This window comes from Ictidomys tridecemlineatus, chromosome 16, assembly GCF_052094955.1.
Source record: "Ictidomys tridecemlineatus isolate mIctTri1 chromosome 16, mIctTri1.hap1, whole genome shotgun sequence".
NCBI classification, from domain to species: Eukaryota; Metazoa; Chordata; class Mammalia; order Rodentia; family Sciuridae; genus Ictidomys; species Ictidomys tridecemlineatus.
The window spans coordinates 38,401,770-38,425,780 of record NC_135492.1 but is presented as its reverse complement, the minus strand read 5'-3'; the positions used below and the strand labels follow the sequence as shown (position 1 = coordinate 38,425,780).

The 24,011-nt window shown below is 49.3% G+C and overlaps 1 protein-coding gene and 1 long non-coding RNA gene across 9 annotated transcripts in view; one reads left to right on the top strand and one right to left on the bottom strand.

Moving 5' to 3' along the window:
- Positions 1 to 24,011, bottom strand: part of Nr2c2 (nuclear receptor subfamily 2 group C member 2) — a 66,092-nt gene that overhangs the window by 20,240 nt on the left and 21,841 nt on the right. For all 8 annotated transcript variants that reach the window (XM_078033415.1, XM_078033417.1, XM_078033416.1 and 5 more), the window contains one exon: positions 9,482 to 9,592. In XM_078033415.1, coding sequence (XP_077889541.1) covers positions 9,482 to 9,592 — 111 coding nt within the window. The remainder of the gene's footprint in view (positions 1 to 9,481; positions 9,593 to 24,011) is intronic.
- LOC144371166 (uncharacterized) lies at positions 1,224 to 6,068 on the top strand. The gene is made up of 2 exons (XR_013431302.1): positions 1,224 to 3,931; positions 4,059 to 6,068. It is a non-coding gene; the product is annotated as an uncharacterized LOC144371166 (long non-coding RNA).

Sequence of the window (24,011 nt, the reverse complement as noted above, 5' to 3'; positions counted from 1 at the left end):
CGCGAGAAATCCCGACCCCGATTCCTGGAGGCTCCCACCACTCAGGAGCCACAGCCTCCAATGCCCACGCCCTCCAGGGTCCCCACCTTACTGCACCCGCAAGACGGCTGCTCGGCAACACTGGCCGCTCTCTGGGCCCCTCTCCGTCCTGGGACCAGCAGGGCCGCCCCACACTGGAGCCTCGGGGCTGCTACTGCCAGGGTGTGGCAGGGGCGTGGGCTGAGCCCTGCGTCACCACCTCTGACAGACGGGACATGGCGCTCCAGAGTCCAGAGCGCAAACTCACAGCCTGAGCACAGCGGCGCCAACTGTGTGCACGGACAACTCAGTGATGTTGGTGGACGCAACTGAAATGACCCAACCAAGGAAAGACCCTCCCACTAGCAGACGTCCACTGAGGGACAACGATGCCGTCGGGCACCGTCCTGGGTACACAGCACGGGTACGCGGGCCCCAGAAAGCCGCTGTGGGCCGGGAGCCACCCCTCTCTAGAGGGGAACACAGCGTGGCCACGGGCTCTGAGGATAGTAGTCCACGGTGAAGGCCACAGAGAACTAAGAACAGAAGAAAGGACCCTGGGACGGCGGCGGGGACCTCAGGGAAAGGCCCTCCCCAGGGCAGCGGCACAGGCTGCAGCGAGGGGCTATGCCAGGTGTTCCAAGTCGGCCTGCAGGAGCCTGGCCTCGCCACCTGCTCCCCTCAGGTAACCTGCCCGGCCAACAGGGGCACCTGTCACCCACACGCCCTCTTCAGAAAGTCTGCTGTGGGCACCACGGGAATGAGGGTGCAGGGACGGGTACCGCCACCAGAGGGCGAGCCCGGGACAGCCATAGGGTCACCAGCTCTCCAGGGCCCAAGGAGAAGAGCCCCAGAGGAGGGGGGAATCCTGGGCTGCCGCCACCCAGGGCTCTGCCAGGCCTTCTGCCAAAGTCACCCCCGGAAGAGAGCTTGGTGGGGAAATCCTTTACACACCCCCCTCCGCAGTGCTCAGCCGGGGCCACAGGCACAGGCTGGCACACGGCGCCCAGACGCCACCCACGGAAGGCACCCCACAGCCCCTCCTTAGACCAACACGACGTCACCCTGGGATGTCAGAGTCCAATGCTTCCTGCCTCCATGCCCTCTCCCTGAGCTGCTTCCTCCTTAAGAGACCAAGTCACGAGGCTGAGCTGAGCTGCAGCCAGGCACCGCTGGAGGGGGACACTCCTAAGAAACGTGAGTGACTTGGTTCTGGTCCTGACATCACAGCATGTACCACTTTACAGGAATTAAGGGGGCCACAGGGCTAGGTGGTATCTCAAGGGACCCCACTGTGTCTGTGGCCCACTGTGACCAAATGTCCTGTGGCAGGTGACTAGAGTCGCAGAAGGCAGTGGTGCCCACGCCCTGCTGTCTGCAGGCGACGCGCTGCCCCCGGCACATGTGGGGAGTGGGTCTCTTCCTCCAGGTCCTTCCCAGGCCTGTGGCAGAGAACAGCGGGCAGAAGCCAGGGCGCTGGGAGGCAGGGTGACCGGTCTGCACAGACAGAGGCGTTTGGTGGCTGCACATACATTCCTTTTCTCCCCCACTGCCTCGCAAGACTGGGGCTCAGGCAAATGCTCACAGTCTGCCCTCACTGACGTCTGCGGCCTCCATTCTGAGAGATCACCTACGTGAACAAGAACTAAAGATGCCGTCGGAAAAAGTAACCCCCCCCCCCCAACCCGAGGCTGAGCACCAGGCACAGAAAGACCAGGCCCAACACGGGCAGGTGCGCTCCTGGGGCCAGGCCTGGGGCAGCGGCAGGTGGGAGGGTGCGGCCCGTCCCTCCTTTGGGAGCAGAACCACACCCTCCCCTGGCCAGCTCCACCCAACTCCCAGGACAGGTGACCTTATGGGGAAACAAGGCCTCTGCAGACGTAAGGGAGCACAGGTGAGGTCACAGCAGGCCCTGAATCCACCAGCTAGTGTCCCTGTAAGAAGGCCACCAGACGCCAGAGAGCAGGGAGCCCAGGAGGGGTGGCCCCGCGACACCTTCGCTTCACGCCACCGGCCTCCACAACTGAGAACACAGTTGTGCTGCCACAGGCCGCGTGTCTGTGGCGACCTGCTATGGCAGCCCCGGGAGAAGGACCCAGGAGGCCACCTGTCATTTTCTCCCACGGAGCAGCACGCGGCAGGTGGGGAGGCCTGAGGGACCTCCTGCTCTCTGTGTGACTTCTATGGCCCGCCACCGCTCGGCCACTCAGCACTCAGAGAACCAGAACATCAGGGAAAGTCGAATTCTCAGTGTGACTGAGTGAGGGACAGCTCCCGTGCTGGTCTGCACACTGTGCCTCCCACGGGCAGCACTGGGCCACACACCTCGGTGATCTTGGGATCAGCAGCCCAGGGGAGGGCTGTGTGTCACACCAGCCAGCTGCAACTGTCCATGTGACTTCAGGTCCCCCTCTGTCCCCCATTCAGTCACCTGTGAGATGCGCTCTTGCCACACCCCCTGCACGAGCGCTCCACGGGGCTTCCTTGGGTCCAAGGCCACGTCTGTCACAGCTGGGCACTGACCCGCTTGCAGCTCTACCAGGCCCCCCCCCCCCCCACACACACACACACTGTGAGGGTCGTGCCACTGCCCTGGGCCTGCCCCTGCGTCTTGTGGCTTTCACTGTATCATTTTGTGCGGTGTGTGGGGAGGTTTAGGGATACGCACGCCACCTTACCACAGAGCTGGCCATTCTGCCAAGCCAAGGCCCATCCCAGCTCTAACCCCAAAGGACCTGGGTGTGACCGGACACCCTGCCCGTGTCCCCCACACCTCCCACTCTGTCCTTCATGATAGAAATGAGCTAAGGAGTATCTGCCAGGAGATGGCCACCAGGCCACTAGCTGCTGCGTGACTTTTGGCTTCTTAAACCCAGGTTCACTGTTGTCTGGACAAACTGGAAGCTCTGGCCACCTGGGCATGCACTCCCCTCGGCACGGGCTGGCTGGAGCAGGGTGCAGTGCCCACCCCTTTAGATGGGGCCAGCTTGCCCAGTCCTTGCCCTGGTCACCTCCTCCTGCTGCTCTGCAGCTGGAGAGCAGAATGGTCTCCTGCGCTCCCACTACTCCAGCTGTGTCAGCCTGCACGAGCTGCACAGCCTGTTTCTACATCTTCATAGAAAAGAATGATGGAACCACCCTTTGACCCAGCTATCCCACTCCTTGGTCTACACCCAAAGACTTAAAGTCAGCACACTACAGGGACACAGCCCCATCAGTCTTCACAGCAGCACGATCCACAACAGCTAAACTGTGGAACCAACCTAGATGTCCTTCAGTGGACGAATGGACCAAGAAACTATGGAGTATACACACCATGGAATATTACTCGGCATTCAAAGAGAATAAAATCAGGTAAATGGATGGAGTTGGAGAAGATAACTTGAGTGGAGCAAGCCAATCCCAGAAAACCAAAGGCCGAGTGTTCTCTGATAAGTGGAGGCTGACGCATAATGGAGGGAGGGGGCATGGGAGGAAGGGAGGGACTTTGACTGGGCAAAGGGGAGGGAAGGGAGGGAGGGGGCAAGGGGTAGGAAAGACGATGGTACATGTGTGAAGACACGAATGGTGTGAATGGACTTTGTTACAACCGTTTGTGTACTGTGAACTGCAATGTATTCTGCTGTCACGTACAACAAATTAGAATAAATAAATAAATTTTAAAAAGGAAAAAAAGAACGTCTAGAGAAGGGACATGGTGGTGTGTGAAAGTGCCTGGTACACTGCAAAGACGAGCAGGCCAAGGTACCCAGGTACAACCCGACGTGACACAGCAGGAAAGAGAAGCCCCACAACGTGGGTGAACAAGGGGAAGAGGCCAGAAGCAAGGCACACGTCTTCCATGGATATGAGATTCCAAGAACCGACAAGGCCCAGAGACAGGACGCAGGCCACAGGGCGGGCTGCTTAACAGGTACAGGGACGATGAACTGTTCCGGAGCTGGGCTTCGGGGTGTGTGTGCAGAGGTACTGAATGCCTCTGCATCACAGGTTAACATTGTCAGCTTTTTGTTTTACTGAAAATCGTTTGTTATTTGCAGGTGAACACAGATTTGTTAGAAATGTATGTGATAAACCCAGGATATCAACTGAAATCACATCAAATGAAAAAGGACCCAAGGAGTCATGTGAATTGCTCATTCAAAACCAGGGAAGGCAGCGTGAGAAGCTTCTGGCAATTAACAAAAACAGAGTTGGATGACATTGATCCACATGCATCAATAACACTAAGTGTGAGTGATCTAACACGCCAATTGAGACCGACCGTCAGCGGGGAGAAGGAACCCAACTAGGTGCTGCCTACAGCAGCACCTATATATGTAAAATATCTAAATTTTACATTTTAGATATAAAACACAGACTGGAATGAAGAGGTACCATGTGAACGCTCATTAAAAGGAAGGAGAAGTAACTACAATTTTAAACGAGGTAGACTTCAGAACTAGGAAAATACCAGGCATAAAAAGGGGCATTTTATAATGAGGAAGGGATCGATTCTTCAAAAAGGCCTCCGTCTTCAACACGCGTGCACCTAACCAGGGAGGCTGCACCAACACACCCAGGAACTAGGAGAAGGGCCCAGCTCCATGGTCCAGTACTTGCCCTGCCCGCACAGGGCCCTGGGCTCATTCCCACACAATAAACAGAGAAGTAATGACCGAACTGCAAGGTGGGATTAGAAAAATGAGTTTTACTTGGAAATGTCACTGCGTCCCTGTCATCAAGGAGGTGACAAGTACACAGACACTTGACCTGAAGAGCACTGTCAACTCGACAGGATCCAACAGCACCACTCTCCTCAGGCCTCCACCAATGGAGCACCGTCCCCAGAGGCCACACTGTGACACGAGACAGTTTGACAGACACCATACAGAGCATGTTCTCAGACCTCAACGGAGTCAGCGTCAGAAACCAACTCAGGAAACAAGAAGGTCAGCCAGTTAGAAATGAAAACACCCCCCTCCTGAACAAAACACGGATCAAAGAAGTCGTCTGAAGAGACACTTCTTTTGGAGTCACTGGTGGATAATGACAGGTCAAGCCCGGGGCTCCACGGGAAGAAAGCCAGAGGACAGGGACACTCCAACATTTCATAGCCACACAGAAGAAGAGCGCCGTGAGAGCCAGGCCACGGTCATTTCCTTTCTTAAAGTGTGTGTGTGTATATATGTATTTTGTAGCAGCAGGTGCACACAGTACCTTTTTATTTTATTTTGATGCGGCGCCGAGGATGGAACCCAGGGCCTCACACATGCGAGACGACTGCTGGGCAGCCCCAGCCCCTTCCCATTTTGGACGTGGCCCCTGCGTGTTCTGATGCCCACCTGGTTTCCCTTTCCTAAAGCAGGCGCTTGGCCGGCGGGCTGGTCTGGGTCACGTCAGAGGCTGGTTCTAGAGAGACCCCTTGTTTTAAATACGCATTGATCCCTTGGTTCATAAACTGCACTTAATAGTGACAGTCAAAGCCACACAGAAAGTCTACTGGATGGACAGTCAGCGGGGTGGGGCAGTGGCAGGGTGGGACATAAAACTTAAGCAGCATCCTAGTTACTGAAAAACTAACAATTTGGTTTTTTTTCTTCTTTTTAATCAAACCCAGGGAGCTTCATCACTGAGGTTTATCCTTAGCCCCGCCTTCTATCATTTTGTATTTTGAGATAGGGTCTTCCTAAATTGTGGGGGCTGGCCTCAAACTTGTGGTCCTTCTGCCCCAGTCTCCCAAACTGCTGGGCTTACAGGTACACAACACCACGCCCGGGAAGCTTTATTTTTACATATGTACACACACACACACACACGTGCATGCACATGTATATACATGTGAGTAAAGAGCAAAGTGCAAAATCTGTACAGCAGTGACATTATTTCATCTGGCAAACTGACAAGACTAAAAAGCACGGCGTGCTGCACACCGGGTTGGTGGGAGTACAAACTGGGACACTCTTTGGGGGCGGTGTGGCAAAATGGGGTATCAAGCAGCCACTCAAGAGAAACAGAACGTCTAGTTTGCACCACACGGAACCATCTCCAAGGACGAGCCACACTTAAGACTGAGGAGCAAAACGACGTCACAGTGTTGACACTCGTGTCAAAACACGATCTATGCACTCACACGTGTCCCTGAGGACTACATGACAAGACCCACGCTGAAGGAATGAAAGGCCATATGGCAACAGCAGCTGCCCCCACCACCCAGAGCTGGGCAACCCCAAGAAGGCAGGGGACACTCCTCTTTCACTCTGTGCCCAGTTTGGTGTGACTTTGTTACTCGGGTCTCTGTCACCCTTCCAACACACGAGCAACAACTCCTCCGAGCACTGGAGAGAGGAACCAGCACATGGCTGGGGACTGAGGGCACAGAGCAAGCGGCTCCAAGCAGGATGCGCAGGACACAGCACCAGGGCTGGGGACAGCAGGAGGGAGGGACACAGGGCCGCTGACCAAGAGCACAGCGTGAAGTAACACTGCTGTCACCTGGGCTGGTGGGACAGCCACGGGGCCTCACCCTGGAGTGTGAAGATGCCAGACGCCACCGTCCCTCCCCAGGACTGAGCCCAGAGTGCGTCACCACTGAGCTGGGCGCAGACCTTTTGTAACTTTGTGAGAAAGTCTCTAAGTTGCTGAGCCTGGCCTCACACTTGTGAACGTTCCGCTTCAGCCTCTGAGTCACTGGGGTTAGGCATGCGACTGTCCTGCCTCTCTTTTTCTGGGGTGCTAGACTTGGAACCCAAGGGTGCTCTCCCTCTGTTACTGAGCTCCATCCTCTGTCCTTTTAAATTTTTAGGAAAATCTTCGAGCCCACAGAGAGGGCAGGAAGGGCTGCACAGCATCCGCCCAGGCGGAACAAGTCAGCAGAAGGGAGAGCACCGATTATGTCCAGCATGTGGACTTCACTATATCACATACTGTCCTTTAACTTACTTTACTGGCTTCCAAAACATGAATAAAAAAATAAAACTGGAACCTGATGTGTGCTGTGTCCTCCATGTCCTCTGCCCCACACCTCTGTGTTCCCAGAAACAACAGCACCCTGACTGCACCCCTGCTCTCCACCCTGAGGGCTGACGCTGCACCCACTTCCTCAGGGCCTTCTGAGCGCTACAGGGACAGGGCACGAATGGACACAGGCTCTGTGCACGCACCCCTCCCTCTTCTATCCTGCATAACAAAGCATGTTGACCTTGGGCTGACGACATCTATTACTTTTATCTATTAAAAATATAACATCGATCCTTGGAAAAACAGCTCCACGGGCCTTTATTGGGACAGTGAATGAAATGTGGGAATTTGGAGTTTGGATCAGATAACGGCACATTTCAGTGTTAGTATTTTCTCATTTTGCTAACTGTATTTTCATGATGGAAGACTGTCACTGTCCTTAAGCCCAATGCACAGGAGTGATGTCCCCAGTCTGTTCTCAAATGAACCAGAAAAAAAATGAACCCACTCATATTTAGAATGTGACAGCACATAACTCACAAACCTGAGTGACAGGCACAGTGAATCTGTATGGACTATTTTTGGTAAGTTTGAAATTATGTACAAATAAACCATAAAAATCCACACTGCGCTGGCTTCCTGGGGCTCTAACGGCCTTATGTCACCTACTTACGTCACCTAGTCCCTTCCCAACTCATAGAATCAGCACCCTCAGCGCAGCTCTGTCAACTCACTTTCCCGAGTCGCACGCCTGGGGATAGACGCGACTCGACCCTCGGTCTCTGTACCCTCAGACACGGCTCCGACCTGTTGTCTAGCCTGCTGTCCTTTTCAAAAACAAAACCCAAAAAATCCTTCCCTACCCACCTTGTGAGAGAAGCCACCATTTGGAGTCTAGGAACTGTTACTCACGACAACATCAGAGAACTCGTCCCTCCTCTCCCCAGGCCTCAGGGAATGCCAGGTGGTCACTAAGGCACGAGCTGATGATACAGAGAACCGCATGGGACCCCCAGCACTAATTTTGAAAATCCAGAAACCAGCCAATAACCTTTATTTTACTTTGAAAACCTCACATAGCCAGTGTGGTGGCACTGGGCATGTCCGACTTCACTGGCGGCTCCCAATGGGACACTGTCAATTATTTAACAAACATAAAACTCGCACCAAAGGACCGTCTTCCTTAGAAACTGCAAGCTCAGCACCAGAGATCTCTCCCCCAAGAGAGAACTGTTGAGAGGACAGGACTGCATCCAGCCAGGAAGGTGGCGTCCCCAGGGGCTGGGCGCCAGCAGGGAAGAGCCTCACTCTATAGATAAGGGTGGTGCCAGGGTCCCATCTTAGGGAGACAGGAAGTTCTCCTTAGATAATACACAGGGAGCTGCGCTCTGGACACAGACCTACACACCCGGTCTCCTGGGGTGGCCACCCGTCCTTCTCTGCACCCTCATCTGCTTCCCGCCCTCTGAAAACAGTTGCCATTTGACAATGTGACTGTGAGCTGCGCAGAGCAAGCTTCTGTGTCGGGCTCAGGAGAGTCCTGCAGTGAGACCCCACACCTCCCACGCAGGAGCGACTCTTACTTATTAGAAACGTTTGTCGTTTATAACAGGAAGAGTCCATGGAGTGTCTTAGAGCAGGCAGGGGTAGAATTTACCCAGTCGCTCTGTGTCACTGTCTGCCTGGGTGAGCTTCCACTCCCTAGGACAGCAATCCCCGATTCCCAAATACCCCTCACCTGGCGTCTCTCACGTCCATGCTGTGCAACTCATGTTCTTCCTGCTGTTCCTCTCTGTTCTCACGTCTGGATCTGGCCTTTTGCTTCGGCTGATGTGAGAACACTGCATCTTTATCTGTCAGGGTCTGTTGCCCTTCCTCCCAGCTAGGGCCTACATACCTACCGTCTGAGGAAAAAAACGTGCAGTGGGCCAGAGGCAGGCTCAGCACCGCCCCTGCGTAAGTGACTAGCAGTCAATGACACCAGTAGTAACAGGATGACACAGAGGTACAACACACTGGACACTGTCCCGGGCCAAGCCCTTCTTAGCACTTCCTAAGCAGCGTCCTGTTGATTCCTTACACTGACCTGTGAGGTAGGTGGGCATACTATGCACGTGCTGCAAGTGGAAACCGTGAGTCTCTGACATTTACCTGCCCACGACAGCAACAGCGATAAGTGGGACCCAGACAAGCGGCAGCCTGGGACCAACATGTCGCCCATCAATTTGGAAGCCAATGAGCAACAAAATGGTTCTTTATCACAATAGTTGAAATAACAGGTTAGAGTTCTTAGAAATCAGTTAAGCAGGGCTGGAGGGCAGCTCGGCGGGACAGCACCTGCCCAGCCAGAGGCGGCCCTGGGTTTACAGCTGCCCAGCACCACAACGGTCAGTTCAATCAACAGAAACGTTCCTTCTTTTGTCTTTCAAATAAATGAGATGGTAGTGTACTTGACGTCCTAGAGGCGCGATTTCCTAGAGATTTTGTGTTTGGAAGGACTGGGGGACAGCAGGGTCCCTGGTACCTGAATGCGCTGAGGTGAGGCTACCGCGGAGTCGGTGGAGATGATCTGGATGCGCGGGGAGGGGCTGGTCATCCCTGGAGATTCCGGCCGATGGGTCTGTGGACGCGGTACCTGTGGGCAAGATCAGAAGGCGTCAGAAAGCCGCCCAAGGGGCCCACGACCGCGCCTCTTGCTTTTGCTGTGACAAACATGCGCAGGAGGCAAAGGCAGCACTGAGCCCCCGCACAGGAGTGCCCTGGAAAGACCACCCGAGAGTGCGGGAGAAACAGGAAGCGTTGGGTCTGCTCTGCCCGACCTCCCAAGAGCTACCAGGCTGACTTTCTGGACATGACCTGGGAAGTCTGCGTCTGTGTGAGCAGCCGGGAAAGGGTAAGGGGGCCGTTTCTGGAGAAAGGCTCCTAACAACACTGCCAGGGACCACGGGCCAGAGGGACCCAGAACTAGAGGGTTCAGTGCCCGGGATCAGTGGAACGGGGCTGGAAAAGCCCAGCAGGAGCACCAGGGGCTGGGATGTGGTCAGGACCTGCCCAGAGGCTGGGGGCCAGGTGCTCAGTGGCCACCTGGTACCTGAAGTGGGCAGACACCCTCCTTGGCTGAAAGCAGATCATGAAGCAGTACCTTCCCAGAATTCCAGAACACGGCAGAGAACATTTGTTTCCTAATTCATTCTGCGAGACCAATACTACCCGATACCAAAACCCACAGAGATAACAAGAATGAAAGAAAAAAGACCCCAAAACTACAGACCAATATTCCTTATGAATATTAATGTAAAAAAATCCTCAACAAAAGAAAGCAAACCAGGGCTGGGCTGGGCTCAGGGCTAGAGCGCTCACCTAGCGTGCGTGAGGCCCTGGGTTCGATCCTCAGCACCACATAAAGGTACTGTGTCCACCTATCACTAAAATATAAATAAATTACATATAAAAGCAAACCAAATCCAGTAGCATATGAAGGATGACATACCAGGATCAATGGGCTTCTTCCAAAGAACGCGAAGCTACTTCAACGTATGACAATCAAACAGTTTAATACACTATATTAAAACAATAGAGGACAAAAGCCACCTAGGATCATGTCAACTGACAGGAAAGGCATTATGACAAAATCCAGCAATAGAGAGAGACAGTTCTCATCCTGATAACAGGCATCCACCAAAAAACAAAGAAAAAAGAAAACTTTCCCCCTAAGATGACGAAGACCACAGGAGGCCCATTCCCCCACCTGCACACAGCCCTGGACTGGGGGGGCCGGAGGTCAAGCAGGGAAAGCGGGAGAGGGAGGGCGGGGCACACGGCATCTAGGTTGGAAGGAAGATGATGGAGACTCTGTCTGCAGATGAAATGGCCTTACATACAGGAAACCTCACAGAATCCACCACCACCAACTCAGAACTGGTAAATGAGCTGCAAGGTCGCAGGGTACAAGACAGACCTACAGCTGTCCCGTTAGTGATGAACGATCTGAAAAATGACATTAGGTAACAATCTCACTGACTAGAGAAGAATGAGACGCTTAGGAAGACACTGAACAAGGCCAACTGTAAGATCTGTACCCTGGAAACTGTGATCCAGCACTGAAGGAAACGAGAGACCGCGGAAATAAATGGAAAGAACTTTGTGCTCATGGATTAGACACGACACCGTTAAGGCGGCCATACTCCCCAGACTGACTTTCCAATTTAGTGAAATCTCTACCAAAATTCTGGATGCTCTTTATTTATTTATTTTTTTTGGTACCGGGCACTGCCCAGAGCTCATGGATGCTAGGAAAGTGCTCTACCTCGGTGCCACGTCCCTGGCTCTTCTAATTTTTCATTTTGAGATAGGGCTTGCTGACCTTCCCAGCTGGCCTTCAACTCTGCCTCCCGAGCAGCTGGGATCACAAGCAAGGGCCACCAGGTTCACCCTCCACGTGATCATAAAATTTATACAATTTCCAAATACAAGGAACCCAGAATGGCCAACATAGTTGTGGGCAGGCGGGGAGCAAAGCTAGGAGACTCCGACTTCATTTCAAAACGTCATACAAAACCTACAGTGACCAAAACCACGTGGGATCCAGAAATTCTGTTTTGGGGCACTTAATCCAAAGATTTGAAACCAGCTGGTGGAAGGCACGTCTGCACTTGCATGCTCAGTGTACCATTATCTACAAGAGCCAAGTCAGGATGGCCATCACAGTTCAAGAGGTGAAGAAACTCTGGTGCATGAATACCACGTTGACACTCTTCAGCCTTTTTCAAGAAGTCTCACAATAAAAACCAAGCCCTTGAAATGATGAGTATGTTGATGATTCCACACTGGACTCGCAGATCTATCACCTTGTACCCCCAACACATCAGCTTATCAATTGTCAATTTACAACTAAAAAAAACAAAAAAAACAAAAAAACAAAAAACCCTAGTCTTTGCATGAAGACAAAGACGAATGGAAAAGAACACAGAACTCAGAAAAAAACTTTTACACGTTCAAGTGATTTAGTGGGGAGTGGCACTGGAGATTTAACCCAAGGGCACATTGCCACATCCCCAGTCCTCTGTCATTCCCAGACAGAGTCTAGTTGCTGAGGCTGCCATCCTTGCGCTTTGCCTCTTGAGCTGCTGGGATTCTAAGTGTGCGCCTGGCTCAACTGGTTCTTGATAAAGGTGCCAAGACAATTCATCATGTTGGCCACTAGGCAGGTACTTCTAACCACCACCACAGGAGTGTGTGTGTGTGTGTGTGTGGCTGTGTGAGCGTGTGTGTTTGGTGGTGGTGTGGGGGGGTCGGGGTCCTCTCACTATTAATATAGCTTCTAAGTACTTTGTCTGTTTTAGATGGGGCACTCCAGAACCAGGAACCAGCCAAGACCACTCGGGCGTGCTGGCGCACCCTTTTTAGGTGACACAGAGTAAACTTCGCTCATTAAGATACTAACTTTCCCACCCAGGAGGCGGTCTTTAGCCATTCTTAGAACATGCAATGTATGAGGAAGCACGACCTTGAACTGAGCATGCTCAGGACAATGTGCCACCCCTATGTGTGACATGCGATGACGAGACTTTCCTATAGTGAACAGGTCTGAGACTTCCTAATAAAAGCCCCTTGCTAGCGGGAGGCAGTGGCACATGTCTGTCATCCCAGTGGCTCAGGAGGCTGAGGCAGGAGGATCAAGAGTTCAAAGCCAGCCTCCGCAACTTAGTGAGGTCCTCAACAACTTAATGAGACCCTGTCTCTAATACAATACAAAAGGGGGCTGGGTTAAGTGCCCCTGGGTTCAATCCTGGTACCACAACAAAAGCAGCCCCTTGGCTTTCTTTGCTGCTTTGAGAGTTCTCTCTAGTGCCCTCCGTACTTGCTACAAGTCATAAACCTTTCCCTACTTGTTTATCCCCTGGCTTTGTAATCTACTATGTTTGGTTACAAATGGGCAAAATAGTCTTTTTCAACCACTGGTGATGAGACAACGGGACATCTAAATGTGGGAGGATGAACTTGGGACTCCTATAAAATATTAAAACATATCAAAGATCGAAATGTGAAAGTCAAACTACAAAACTCTCAAAAAAAACAACAACAACAAAAAAACAAGTGTGAGTCTGTGCATTTGGATTAGGTGATGGTTTGGGGAGATAACACCAAAAGTGTAAACCCCCCCCAGCAAAAAAAAAAAAAAAAAAAAAAATCAGATAAACTAGACTTCTAAATGAAAAACTTTTGTGTTTCAAAAGATACCATCAAAAAAATGAAAAGGTAACCCACAAAGTAGGAGTAGATTTTTGCAAACCATACATCTGTTCCACACATCATACATTAAAAACTATTAACATTAGTAAGAAAAGACAGATTTAAAATGGGTAAAGGAGAAGACGGCAAAGGGGAGGGAAGAGAAGGGAGGAACGAGGGGTGTCAAAAAGACGTGGAATGAGATGGACACCGCTCCCCTAGGACACATATGAAGACACAATGGGCGACTGTACTTTGTGCACAACCAGAGACATGAAGAAACGTGCTCTGTGTGTGTGCTACGAGTTGTAATGCACTCTGCTGTCATATATAGCAAATTAGAATAAGAATAAAAAAAACTTTTAATAAGCCAAGATGTGAAAAAATAATAAAATCCTCACACAGGAGGCGGCTGGGTGGTGCTCCAGCTGCAATGAGTTGGGAATGACCAGATCAGTGGCTTCTGGTGACTGTTCTTAAAGCCACTGGAAGAAAAAAAAAATTGAGTAAATGCGACATTTGTCAAAAGAGGTAAATAAATGGCCTATAAGCATAGGAAAATGTTCAATATCATTAGTTATTAGGAAAATTTAAATCAAAGTGACAGGGAGATGCCACTTCACATCCACTACAATGGCTACAGAACAGACGGGCGATAACAAGTGCCGGCAACGTGAAGAGCCTGGGACCCTCACACGCTGCTGGTAGCGAGAGGGGAATCAGGGATACAAGAACATCCGTCTCAAAAAAGAAATGCTGACAAACTGTTGGAATGCAGAATGAATAACTTGTGATATCACACTTATAGCACAAGCAGCACAAGAAAAATCAATACATTAAAAATCGCCAACATTAACAACTTCTGCCCTTCAAGAACAATATCAAGAATGTGAAAAGAAAATCTACCAGATGGGAAACAATAATGTGCAAAGTATGTATTTGATAAAGGGTTTGTATCCAGAATAAGTGAAGAATCCCGGTAATTTCAGGGCCCCACCATCAAACATGATCAAAGGGTCGACCAGACATTTCTTCACAGAAGATCTACACACGGCCCATAAGCAGAAAGATGACGTCACGGGGAATACAATACAACCAGGAGCACGCCCACGCCGCACACACCAGGACATGGCGACTTGCAAGGCCAGCGAGAGCCAGTCAGGCTATAGGAGGACAGGGAACCTCACACACAGCTGTGGGAATACAAACGTCAAAGTCCCTCTGAAAACCAATCTGGCAGTTCCTGGGAAGTTTACCATGGAGGTAAATCACTCAGCCAGCAGTGCCACTTTTCCAAGAATAAAAACATGTCCACAGAGAAATGAGCTCACAAGGCTCCTAACAGCATTGTTCCTAATTAATAGCTCCAAATGACAACTCGATACTCATCAGCTAACGAGCAAAATGGCACGCACCCACAGGGCACACTATTTAGCAGTTATCAGGAGTGAAGTGCTGGCACATGCCAAGCAAAAGACCCAGGCACAAGACAGCAGGCCGGGCGGCTCCATTCACCCGGGTGTCCATAGACAGAGCCCTAAAGACACAAAGTCAATTAGTGGTCCTGTACGGCTGGGGTGGGGATCACAGGGGGCTGGGGTTTCTTTTTGGAGAAATGAAAATGTTCTGGAATTAGACAATGACAGTGGTGACAGGTGCATGACCTTGTGGATCTGTGAAAGCCACAGAATTGGACACTTTCAATAGGTGAAGGAATCACAGGTGATGTGAGTGACATCTGAGTAAAGCTGTGTGTGAACTTTTTTTAAACAATGAACAAAAAAACCTCGTTGAAGCCATAGTACAGGGGACTGGGACAGTGGTCACCTCTAAGGAGGAGCCTCAGAGCTTGTGGACTTTGGGGAAATTCTACTCCTGACCGGGTGGTGGCTACGTGGGAATGTTCTCTGGGGAAATTCACCGAGTTACACATTGGTCAACTTTAAACCTACGAGCAAATTGATCTTTAACATAACAACTGTGCTCGTGGGCTGGGTGGTGGCCGAGTGGTAGAGCACTTGCCTAGCACGTGTGAGGCCCTGGGTTCAAGCCTCAGCACCACATAAAATAAATAAATAAAATTAAGGTAAAAAAAAAAACTGTACTCAATAAGTGTTTCACTAAGACCACAAGAGCTTGCTAAGTCAACAAGCCACAGTGAGCACAGGCCAAGCTTTACTTGAGAAGCACGCACTTTGTCACCCTGGAGCTGTGTGCTAGATACACAGAGCCACGGGCGTGACTGCCTTCGAGCCTCCACAGAGAAGGCTGCAGGGCTACAGGGCAGCGCAGGGGGCCCGAGGGCACTGGTGGAGCGACAGGGCAACCCCTGACTTCTGGCCTCCTTCCTGCCCAGGGGTGCTTGCACAGTCTACCATTCCTTTTACACGAGAAGCCAAAGAGATGGCCCGAGAGGAGGCCGGGGTCACAGTGACAATGAGCTCAGCAATAAATTCTGACCAAGAGAATGGCCTGAAGTATCCCCGCGATTCCGCGTGGGAATGCTTAGCTCGGGAAGTGCCAGGGTGGGAGGGAAATGTCCAAGAGCCCCTCTCCTGAGGCTTTACAAGGAGGTGGCTCCCGAGTGGCAGCTGAGGCTCGGTCCTGCCCACAGTGGTGTGAGCTCAGTCCAGCACGGCGACCAGCCGGCCAGGCGGGAGATAAAGCAGGCGACTGTGATAAAGGGGCACCTGGTAGCGGGACACCAGGACACTGCAAGCCTTCGACTCGGTGAGAACCATTGTTCCCCCTGCCACTCTGCTGCTGTCAGCCTCAGCCCCCTTTCTGCTCTCCAACAGCCCAAGGTGCCGAGCACAGAGTCACTCAGTGTATGTGGCCGTGCGAGGGCCTGCCTGGCGGCACCCAGGTGTATACCAGACCCTGGTGACGACATCTGCACCTTCAACAGGAAAACTGTGCCACGGACTCTCAACACCACGGGCACGCGGCGGGACAGTGGGTTGGCCGTGGGGCTTCGGGGCACGGTGTCCAGCTTAGTGAAGAGACTTCCCCACACACACCTGCTGTCCCAGAGTGGACCGCGGCCTGGTCCCCTTGCCAGCCCTTCCTGTGAGCCTGCGCCCCAGGATTACTTGTCTGGATGGCCCCTAAATCCTGCTCTTCTTTACGGTAAGTCAGTGAAGGAGTGAAACTGAACATTATAAATGGCCATCATTTATACCAGACTCGATTGTCCAGCTTGGTTATCTTCTCGCTGTTCATTTGGTTTTAATATTTATTTTTTAGTTTTAGGTGGACACAATCTCTTTATTTGTATGTGGTGCTGAGGATGGAACCCAGTGCCTCACACATGCTAGGGGAGCTCGCTACCACTTATGCCACAGCCCCAGCCCCTCGCTTGGTTTTAAAAAAAGGGAAAACTGTACCCCTCAATTTCTTGGCATAAAAACAAAGATCCAAAGTCAACAACTACTTCCCACCATTACATAACGACGACGGTTAGGAGCAGCACAGTTCAGAGTGCTTTGGTCACAGGTAGATTAACCTGTCAAAAGAAACGACAAGCAGACAGCTCCCGCCCCACCCGATTTCGCCAGTGTACCCTAACGCCACCTGGCCACAAGCTTAACCCAGCAGCACACACCACACTGAATTCCTTCTAATACACAATGGTGGCCGAATCCTCTGCTGCTTCACCGGCTGCTTTAGGAACACGTGCCTACGGAAACGCACCCTGTTACACAGAGGCTCACCCAGGAGCAGAGAGGGGACAGGCGGCAGTTCTGCAGTCCTGTTGTCACACTTCCCATGCCAACGGCTCCTGCAGCTTTATTTACATTTTCCCTCAGCAGCCTCCAGGCCAAACAGGGCCCAACAAGGGAATTCACAGGCCTGAGCTTCCCAACCCGCCAGTGCAGATTCCAGACGGGGCTGTTCAAAGACGCCCTCTCTGTGACCCCGCTCTGCTGAAGGTCAAGTACACTATCACTCCCTGTAACCAAGGAAGCAAAATCCACATGCTCCTGCTGTGTCACAGCTGCTGAAGCAGCCTGTCTTCTTAACAATAGGATTAACTGCTTCTGGAAAAGACGCACCCTACTTTACAAACTTCTCCCTTCACCCAGATCGCTGCCTTTGCCAAATTCTCTCCTCCAGCCTCCTTCCCCTTAGAGATCACCCTCCTTCAGGGCTCACAGAACATCAGCGTGGGGTCCAGCCAGTCAGAGCAGGTTTAACACTGTAAGGAGGGAAGATCTGGAGAACCAGGGGATCTGCACATAACACCTGCAACCTCACAGCGTGGCAGGCTGATGTTTTTACAAATCCAGGGTCTCTGAAGGTTCCTCTTTCATCCAAAGGGAAGGCAACAAACGAAACACAGGAACAGGGCCAGGGCTGGGGCTAGGGCTCAGCGGCGGAGCACTCACCTAGCACATGAGAGGCTCCGAGTTCCATCCTCAGCACCATATAAAGATAAATAAATAAAATAAAGGTACACACATACACACGAATACGAACAAGAGTGGCAGAACTGAGCTAATCTCCTATATGCAGTCAGTGGAAACCAAGAGAACTGCAGGCCCAAAGAGAGGCTTGAGGCCCAGTCTCAGGCCCCCAAGGTCACTGAAGAAAGGGACCTCCTGAAGTCACAGTGAGGGTACAGGTGGGGCAGCAAGTGACACCCAGATTCTGAGGCTTTCAGACAAGGACACCTGTCACTCAGCCAGTCTGGGCAGCCTCCTGTTGGACACGGAGACTCAATACCTGGGTTAATATGCAGCAAACAATGCATGAGAAGATGGCGTCCTCACAGGACAGACTGCACAGAAGCCCAGGGAAGGAGCGGGAGGAAAGAGAGCTGCCAATACGCTCCCACAGGGTCGCAGCAGGAGGATGAGAAAGAGGACGTATTAAAAACAAGTTCATGCTGCGATTCACCACAAGTTTCAACACTAGTATGCACACTAACTTAACGCAATGCAGTTCAACAAACATGGCACCACTTCCCAGATTCTACCACACCCAGGAATCCCAATCCAAAAGGGAAAACTAAAGGGAAAGAGATGACTCGGGTTTTTGAGCAGGTAAACTACGAGTCGTTCCATCTCCACAACTATGTGAAGTTGTGTTTTTTTTTTGGGGGGGGGAGGTTTACTGGGGATTGACCCCCCCCAAGGCGCATATCCACTGAGGTACCTTCCCGGCCCTTTTTGTTCATTATTATTTAAAAAAAAATTTTTTGGGGGGTGTCAATGGACACAATACCTTTATTTATTTATTTTTATGTGCTGCTGAGGATCGAGCCCATGCCTCACTCACGCAAGGCAAGCGCTCTACCACTGCGCCACAACCCCAGCCCCTTATTTTTTATTTTGAGACAAGCTCTTGCTAAGTTGCTTAGAGCCTCACTAAATTGTTGAGGCTGGTCCTGAACTTGATCTTCCTGCCTCAGCCCCCCAAGCCACCCCACCTGGCTAGCTATTTGCAATGCTAAGAAACCTAATGGTTGCATTCACTAAGTTTGCTCAATTAAAGGTGCCTAGTGTTTTCTTTCTTAGATGGGTTAGAAGAGTTTATCTAAAGCCGATTTTTGCTTTTAGCAGAAAAAATGGTTTCATTTTCCGATTCACTATTTCCTACACCAATAAAAGACTACAACTTTAAAGACTTTTTAAAGTATGAACCACTAAAGGTGAACCTCAATGCTGGCAGATTTCAAGAAAGAAGCCGCAGACCGTGGCTTCCCTGTGTCACGACACCAGGGGACTCTGAACCTGTGCTTCTGTGTAAGGTGCGGCTCTTCTGCAGGGACGGCAGGCTTCCTCACGGCCTCCTTTGGACAATTCCCGTTTTTCTCTTACATTACATACGAGTCTCGTCCTCCTTATTCCAACAGTAGTTCTACTGCAGCCCCACTGTGTGCCTTTCCCCTACAGAAGAGCTTTATCTCCCTCCCGCCTTCCACCCTCACTCCTCCACAGCATCCTCTATGGCCCGAGGGCTGCGCGCTGACATGAACCACCGTTGACCAACAAACTGCTTTCCTTCATTTCCCAAATGCAGCTACTATATTGGTTTTTGAAGTTATTTCTGTACAAGTGGCTACATTTTCTATGAATATCATTTGGGTACAGTAAAAGGTCATCTTAAAATATACTAATAAAAAGCGGGCTCTAGGTCAGAAGGAACCGAAAGGCCCTGGAACCAGGGACCACACTGCGTGCTCGATGAATGGATCAGCACCTGGGCGCATTTAACAGTGGTCCAGCTGTCAGTGTGAGGCCCGGGGTTTAAAAGAAGAAAAAACTGTTAACAACTGTTCACGCACACTCCCAACTTGGAAGGTACAATTTGACTGGGCTTTCAACTCAGCTTCTTCGTGTCTGTAGAAACACTCCCACATGTGAGCCCAAGAGAGAAGCACAAAGATGACCCTTGCGGTACGACAGCTTAAACACACTCCTACAGTGGAGGGGCCACATAGAAACCTGACCTATGGTGATGCTATAATCAACAGGAAACAGAATTATGTATGTATCTCTATATTTGAGCCACAGTTAAAATACTAACTTTATCAGGGGATCATATTGATCAGAATCTCACATCCAGTGTGATTCCATTTACTTTCAACTTAAAAACCTACGCATCCCTGGGGCTGGGCATGGAGCTCAGTGGTAGGGAGCTTGCCCACGTGCATGAGGCCCAGGGCTGGAGGCCCAGCACTGCAGAAAGCAAAGACAAAATTCCCACAACTAAGAACTACATATTTCTACAGTTAAATATGTCTGAAGGCACTCAGGAAAAACGTCTGGAGGTAACACACCCAACCAAAAACAAATTTCAAAAACTTGCTGTCATTCAGGCCAGATCTACTGGTTACATGGTGATTAAGTTAAAAAGCTGATTTAAAGATGAAGTGAAATCTAGAATTAGCTATAAAATACCTACAGAAAACATAGGAGTAAATCTTTGTGGACTAAGATTCATTAATTTTTAGATAGATAGGATATTAAAAAACCCAAATAATAAAAATGAAAAAAATATTAAACTTCATCAAAATAAAATTTGTTCAAGAGACATATCAAGAGAATTAAAAGATGTCACAGATTGCAAATATTTTCTCCTAATATATCTGAATAAATAACATGCCTGCAGAATATATTTTAAAAATTTACTAAGAAAACAAAGACCTCAATTTAAATAAATAGGCAAAAGATTTGAAGTGACATTTCAAAAAGGATTTATGGCAAATAAGCACAAGAAAAGATGCTCAACATCAGTCATAAAAGAAATGCAAATTTAAAACCACAAACTAGTGCACATCTAAGATTAAAAGATAGCGATTACACCAAGTATTGGCAAAGCACAGACAAACCAGAACTCTGCAGCACAGCTGGGGGGAATATGAACTTGTTTAACTTTTTTGAAGAACAATTTGTGAATTCATTAAAACAGGAAAAAACAAAAACAAAACAGAACAGTGGTTGCCTGGGGATGGATGTGGCTAGAGTGGTACTGGGAAGACAATAGATAATCTAGTATTTGCATTAGAAAAGAAGAAACAAGTCAACAAGGTAGGAATCCATCCTAAGAATTAAAAAAAAAAAAAAAAAGCAAATTAAGTGCAGAAAAATAGAATAGGGACAGAAATTATTCAAAGACAGAACAATTTATAAAAATCATAATGGAAAAATGACAGTATTAAGGATGAAGGGGCTATAACTAGAGATGCTTCAAATCTTAAAAATATAAAATAAGCATATTCTGAACAACTGTATGACAATAAGTTTTCAAATTTAAGACCAAATGGACAATTTCTTAGGTAGAATCATAAAAATTTTTCTAGGCACTAATATTTTACTGGCAAGTTCTACAAGCATCCCAGGAACACCAATTCCAACTTCATGTAAATGATTAGGGCACAGAAAATGAAGGAATCTTCTTTCACCCCATTTTAGAAGTTAGCATACCTTGATGCTAACTCAAGAAAAATTATAAGTCACCCTCACTCACGAACACAGAGACAAAACTCCTAAACAATTAGTTAGCCAAGAGCTGGGCGCAGCAGTGCATGTCTGTGATCTCAGCTACTTGGAGGCTGGTGGAGGCAAGAGGATTTCAAGTTCGACACCAACCAGGGCAACTTACACGGGAAATCCTGTCAAAACAAAAAGGGCTGGGCATAGAGCTCAGTGGTAGAGTGCTTGCCTAGTCTAGCATATGCAAGGCCCTGGGTTCCATCCTCAACACTGGAGTTAAATTAAAAAAAAAAAAAAAAAAAGAAAGAAGACAAATTGAGTCAAGAATGTGTGTATAAAATTAAAATCAAGATGAGATTAGCTTGGGCTGGGGTTGTAGCTAAGTGGTGGAGCATTTGCCTAGCATATGTGAGGCACTGGGTTCGATTCTCAGTACCACATAAAAATAAAGATTATATCCAACTAAAACAAATATTTTTTTTAAAAAAGGGGAGTTAACAAACCCAATTCACCACATAAACTGATCAAAGGCGGGAAATCATAATTACCCTACTGAATGCAAAAAAAAAAGCAATAAAATTCATCATCTGCTCAAGAAAATAATTTTTATTACAATTAAGAATAAGAAAAAGTCTTTAATAAAGTAAAAGCTCACAGAGCTGCTAAAAGCTTTCTTTTAAAATGACGAAGGGCAAGGCAATGATGCCTACTATCGCCACTTCCATTTGACATTGCACTAGACTATCCGAACCAAAATAGTAAGGAAAAAACAAAGAAAAACGTAAAACTACCAATAAATCAGAGGCCAACAAAACCCAATGAGTTTAGAATTACCAGAATTAATAAGAACAAACTGCTCAAGTTTAAAAATGAAAAACAAAACCACTTGCATTTCTACATGCCAGCAAGAACTGGAAATTAAAATTTTAATCTGATATTTATAAACAGCATCATAAAACAAAGTATTAGGAAACATAATCAAAGAAGTGCTAGATCTTTTTGGAAAAAAAGACTTGCCACAATGGATTGTAAACTCCAACATCAATATCATAAAAATGTCAATTCTCTTCAAATTGATTAAGTATTTGCAAATCTCAATTTTGGAAGCCAGCAGGCGTTGTTTCTGTATTTATCTATTGTAACAAATTAACTTAAAAATTTACAATTAAGTTGAAAGGACTGAAAAAATTCAAGACCCTCTTAAAGATGAATAATAAAGTTATGGATCCTTGACCCTTATAAATCCTCATCTTAGACTAAAATGTCAATTCCAGGAGGTTCAAAGTTCTAAATCTAGAAAGTTCAACTTTAAAATCTTTCAGAAAACAATCTAAGATTTATGGCCATGTGGTAGGGAAGACCTCATAAATAAGAGATGGGCCATGCAACCCCCAAAGATAAGGGCTGATGAAGCATCACGAGGAGTGTGAACCCCTCAGTGACAATTCCTCACCTGCCTGACTTGCAGAAGGCTGACGGGTTAGCTCGTACCACTGTTCCCAGGGCGTTTCTCTACCCTAATAGAATCCACGAGCATACTGGATACCTGCGCGCCCCGGGCTTGAACCCTAACTTTAATTGTGAGGACTTGCTCGGCATGTGCAAGGCCCTGGGTGGGTCCACCCTCAGCCCTCGCACACACACAGCGACAGGCTTTAAGACTGAACGAGCTCACACACTAACACAGCTCAGGGTGTCTGGCGCACACGAGGGTCACCGTTACGATGGATGCTCTGCTGTCAAGTTCTCTCTAAATGTGTGACCTATGAAACTGTCACAGAAATGACGTCAGAGCACCAGCGGAAACCCAACCGATTCACACGTGACTGCTCCCAACTCTGCAAAGCTTTGTATCATTGGGTGACATCACAGGATGGGGGGGGGTCAACGACGGCGTTGTGCATGTTGCCTGCTCACACCAGGACTGTCCCCCGTCCTCTGTCTCACTGCGCGCTTCCCCCAGTCTTTATACATTGCATACATTTCTCTCAAGTGTCAGGCAGGAATTCAGCATCTTTAATCCTTCCTCATATTTTCTTCCATAGAAACTATTTTCACTTTAAGACAAAATCCTGTACTTAAGTTTCATTATTAGGATTAACGTATCTTTGTAACTGTGCTATTTTTATTTTTATTAGGGTTATTATTTCTGGTAGTCCCTGGTCTGTGCCAAGCCCTATTTTTCTATAAGCTGTTATTTTTAGCGTACAGAACACAGGGTTTTCAGAAACGCCTGCATTACGTAATGTCAGAGACGTCCACTTTCCAACTCTTAGAAGAAATCTTAGCCATGTAGTCCTGCAGGGGATACAGTCTGGCTCCATCAATACAGACCAGGGAGGGCAGGGACATCATACAGGATGGGCACAGCCACCCAGCGGAATTCCACTGCAAGGATTAAGGAGATGCATCTGCTCGCCCTAGGAAGGGAGCGCAGTGCTCAGGGCGAACACCAGCCGCACCCACTGCACCCTGGAGGCTCCCGATCCAACCCCAGAAGACTGCTCAAGACTCTCCAATGGCTCCCAGCACATGGGAAATAACATACAGGTCCGTCACCACGGCCCGTGAGGCCAAGATGCTGTGGCCCGGCTTCTCCCCCTGCCCCATCCCCTCTGCCCTGAGCTCCTGCCACACAGGCCTCACGGGGGCTGTCCTGTAGGGAGACATTCTATAGAATATAGAGACAGTCTCTAGAATATTCCAAGCGTCCTCCCCTGCTTCCCTGCCTAGAGTCCCCCCACCTCTGTAGCCTCACCCCAGAAACTCACAAGAACCACTCCCACACCATTCAGGTCTCCATTTAAATGCCACCGTCTGAGACAGATCCTGCTGGCCAGACCCAGACGTCGACTCCCATGGGTCTCTTTCCCAAAGGAGCAC